Genomic DNA, 4,561 nt, shown 5'->3' with positions numbered 1-4,561 from the left:
TCTTCTATGTTCTAGTTTCCCTCAGCATGTATCACCTGGACAGTCACGCCAGTGAAGCTTAAGACCCTTAATGAACCGAACATCAACTCAAAATAAGCACAGATATGCAATGTGTATAAAATAATTATAACTGCATCTGAAATACAAAGTTAATATGATAACAGTATGCATAAACATCTTAAGGCCATCTTAAAGCTATCTGTTACATTGTTAAAGCAATGATCATACTGCAGATTATATTATGCTGGTAAAATACTTTTGTTCATCCCCACAATCCCCCTTTCGACCTCTGGCAAACCAGAGGTCGATACATACGTCGTTGTTCATTCCTCGGCCCACTCAGCTACTTCCATATCCATCAATGGCATCATGGACATAGGGCCACCGCCCCAGGGTCCACTGCCCTTTGTAATTACCTTTTCTAACAATCTTCGGGCACAAGGAATGAGACAACAACCACAAGTCACCAGAATACCCACTAAAACAGCTAGAGAAAACATAATTGAAAGTGCAAACCCCTTCCACTGTCCGAACACTGAGGTCATCCAGTTCTGCAGCGGGTTGTCAATTCCCGAGTGGTCATGCATGGTCCTAGAGAGACTCTTTAGCCCCTCCAAAGCTCGCGTCACCGAGCCATCTGGAGCAGTGTTATTCGGGATAAAAGTACAACACTGGTCACCGAACATAGCACAAACGCCCCCTTTTTCCGCCAACAACATATCAAGGGCCATTCTATTTTGGATCCCCACTAATGAGGTCGGACACATCTGCTCCGCTAACCCTTCCATCCCGTCTCTGGTAAGGTTAGAGAGCCTCAGCAAATTATAGTGAACATAATTGATCCTGTCTACATTTTTGTTCGGGGTCACTGGAAAGAGAGCAGAGATTATTGGAAGATTCTCAAGACCGGCAGCTATTTGGTCTGCAAGTTTATATTCACTTGGAACTCCCCTGGGGACCCCTATTGAGTCAATCCAGGTTGGCGAGTTCAGCCTAGGGTCATAAGCGTGTGTTCCCTCAGTCCCGCTCTTGGACAGGATATGTCTCTTCCGCCTAGCTGCCAATGTGCATGTGTTGTGCTGTGGAATGGTTTTTACCTGATTTCCAATTAGCATAAGAGGTGCTCCTAGTCTCACCATCGCGCACGTCCCCACACTTCCCAGAGGAACACGAGCCAAAAGAGTCTTGTGCCCACAGTAATAATAAAGTCCACTTCTAGCCCAAGTCCCAATTAAAGTGTTGGGATCACTTATATTGTTTGTGGTTCTCCCCGTCTGGGTAACAGCGCACCAACTTGGGTCGATTTCTCCCACGTCATATGCTACTTTATCTGTGGAGAACTTAAAACACGTATAATTATCTTTTTTCGGCAAAAATGGTCCTGCCCTTGTCCGCTTATCAACTGGAGGAAACAAACTGGACAACACAGTGCAGTTTCCAGTACTCACCGCTCCTCTAGTCATTCGCAACATGCAATCATAGCCCCACTTGTCCTCCGGATGGAGTGGAGCGGGCTCTGTGAACAAACGTGGTCTAGCAGAGGCACAAGCAACACAATTAGATACCTCTTAATCCCTAGCATTTAGAGCCATCCAGTCCAGCCAGAGATTACTGTCACTGAACCCCAGGGCCGTTGCTAGCCATTTGGGTGCCCTAAGCACAAATGCTTTATGGTGCCCCCCCCCCCCCGCCGCCACTGAAAAAAAAAACAAAAAACATTAATACTTTTGAATTTCTCAGTGGAATTTGTTTAATTAAATAACAACAAACATGACAGTTAAACAAATAAATAAGGTTAAAGGAGGTTAAAAATACTGTTACAAATAAATACTGAAACAAAAATTGAAGATTGGAAGAAGAACAAAGAGCCTGGCAATAATGTGTAATTTTTTTTATAAAAAAATAATATATATAATATAATAGTATTATTATTAATATATTTACAAATAGTTTCACAATAGAATTTAAATAAGAAACTTAAATAAGAAAAATAAGAATTTGAACACAAAAGCCACATTCCTTAAGTAACTATGTTAAACATTTTTACAATTCGTTGTCAGAGTATGCCCTAGACTCTAGGGCATACTCTGACAACCAGAAAATGCAGGCGTGGTGTGCCTCTCTAGGGCCTAGAGAGGCACACGCCTGCATTTTCTGGTTGCAAAATCAGCTATAAGGTCATCATATGATAGCTTCTGAGCCACGTCACCATTGATGCTGATAACAGCCAGACCACTTAAACGTTCCTGCCCCATTGATGAACGCAGGTACGTTTTAATGAGTTTGAGCTTTGAAAAGCTTCGCTCAGCAGAGGCAACTGTGACAGGCAGGGTCAGTGCAATACGCAGAGCAATCCACAGATTGGGATATACCTCTTGAAGCTGATTGTCATGTAAAAATGACAGCATTTCCAAAGCAGACGTCTGTGGTGGCAGCTGAGGAAGGTTGATGATTTCCTGCATCATCTCAGGTCCATCAATGTCAGCTACTCCCTTATCTGTCAGTGTCTTCTATACTTCAGTGCAGTGCGGATGTTGATGTTCGACCAGTCACTGAAGCCCTCTGTACTCAGCTTTATATCCTTCACACTGAAAAGCTTACATGCAAAGCAGAACACAGCATTGTTCTGCGGTGAGTACACTAACCAGCTCCGGTGAACCTTTTCTCCATTGGGAAGAATTTTGAACTTAAGGCTAGTGTGAAATGCTCTTCCATCAGGCCCCTTTGGAAAATTAAAATCAGAGCTGACATTAAAAGGACCTCTCCGCACAATTTCAACACGATCAGCATCTACAATGTGAGCTGGCCAAAGAGCAGGATCGGTTGAAGGGGGCACACATGTCTCCACAGTGTCACTTTCTGATAGTCTCTCAGTGACAGGACTCTCAGTGGTACTTGTGTATGGAACTGTACCTGAACTGGTGGTTGATGGTTCTTGTTCTTCTTGGCTAGGGATTGTTGCAGGGTCTACAATGGCTGGTGGTTGATGTCCAGGGATGGCACTACTACTGGATGGTTCATCCTGTCCTTGAGATCCTCCTTGAACATATTTAAGCATTGACCCTGCATACAAGAGAAAATATTCAGGGATTTTACAGAAATACAATTTTGAATCTACAGTAGGCCTACGAAAGATTGCATTATAAGACTAATAAATTAAGTAAGTCACTGGTACATTTAAAAATTACTAACTATATTTTACATGTATAGATTTTCATAATGGCAAATGGCAATATAAACATGCTGTACATAATTTGATATAAATGCGCAAGTAGGAAATCTATATTACTGGAAGATATAGGTTTCATATTACAGTTTCACCAACAGATGTCGCCCTTGATCTATGAACCTAAAGAAAGACGAGAACTATTTATGTGTTCAGACGTCAATGGCATAAATAAGATATGCGTCTTTATAGATATCCTGAAATGCAGCAACATACAAAGTAATCTTGTCTAATCTGATAATAATACTTGACTGCATCACTGACCTATCCCAAAGTTAAGGTTAATCAGTAGCATGCATGACGTTAGCCAGCTAGCAACCTGAGGAGGGAAATGCTAGTCTCACGAATCACGATAACGTTAGCAATCGTGAGTCACGATTGCTAACGTTATCTGAAAACCGTCAATTGAGTGACCATGATGAGTTGCTTTTAGTAGTCCATTCTATATTCATATCCACAACGTAAACAAACTACCCAACATCAATCATTTGCAACATTTGTTAACACAGTATGAACACTGCTAACAGGAGCTATCACAGAGTTGACGGACATGAGCGTGCAAGCAAGGGCTACAATAATGAACTTTTTTTATTATTATTATTTAAACATTGCCTTACCGGCAAGCGACGCCTGAGTTTCATCACGCTTCCTCTTCTTCTTTCTTTTCTCCGCTCCCGACTCCTGTTGCCGTTTCGAGGCCATGTTCAAACAGGTGTTTACCAATTATAGAACAGACCACTGGGAGTGGGGGGGCACCAGGAGGAGACTGGAGACAGGGCACAAAGCAGATTCACCCCTTTTCTCGGGAAAATTGTTTTATGTTGCTTTTGTATTGTTTAACCATATTAATGCATATGATATTTATAGTATTAATATGGTTTACTTTTTTTTTTTACGACCCTGATTTTTTTGGTGCCCTACCGGCCATTTGGTGCCCTACGCAGTGTGCGTTATGTGCGTTTGCGGAGCTACGGCACTGCTGAACCCAGTGGCACGCTCAATTAAATCTTGAGGCTTCAGTCTGGTGTAGTCCACTGCCAGGACTCGTCTATCCTTTGGTTCCTGTTCCCCTGGTACCACATATGACGACCCGTTTCCCCTTTTTCCTGTAAAATTCTTCTCTAACTGGCTCTACGGGATTTACGTGATTGACCTTTTCAAGGAAATTAACTATAATCAACCCCTTCGGATCAGTTCCCACAGTCTCCACACCCAGGACTAAATACACAGAGTTTTTACGCCGCCAGTTGCCCAGCGACATAGTCAAAGGATTCTTAGATGGACTATAATCTCTTTGACGTTTCAGCACGTTCTCTGACCCTTGTTCTGACGCCT

The 4,561-nt window shown here is 42.5% G+C and overlaps 1 protein-coding gene across 1 annotated transcript; it reads right to left on the bottom strand.

The window, feature by feature from the left end:
* Nucleotides 1-1,971: 1,971 nt before the first annotated feature.
* LOC113029005 (zinc finger MYM-type protein 5-like) lies at nucleotides 1,972-4,197 on the bottom strand. The gene is made up of 2 exons (XM_026179562.1): nucleotides 3,844-4,197; nucleotides 1,972-3,063 (listed from the first exon to the last, which is right to left on the bottom strand). The coding sequence occupies exons 1-2, from the start codon at nucleotides 3,926-3,928 to the stop codon at nucleotides 2,501-2,503; spliced, it is 648 nt and encodes a 215-aa protein (XP_026035347.1). The 5' UTR covers nucleotides 3,929-4,197; the 3' UTR covers nucleotides 1,972-2,500.
* Nucleotides 4,198-4,561: the final 364 nt, after the last annotated feature.

This window comes from Astatotilapia calliptera, chromosome 2, assembly GCF_900246225.1.
Source record: "Astatotilapia calliptera chromosome 2, fAstCal1.2, whole genome shotgun sequence".
Classification (NCBI taxonomy): Eukaryota; Metazoa; Chordata; class Actinopteri; order Cichliformes; family Cichlidae; genus Astatotilapia; species Astatotilapia calliptera.
This window is presented reverse-complemented; position numbering and strand designations above follow the sequence as displayed.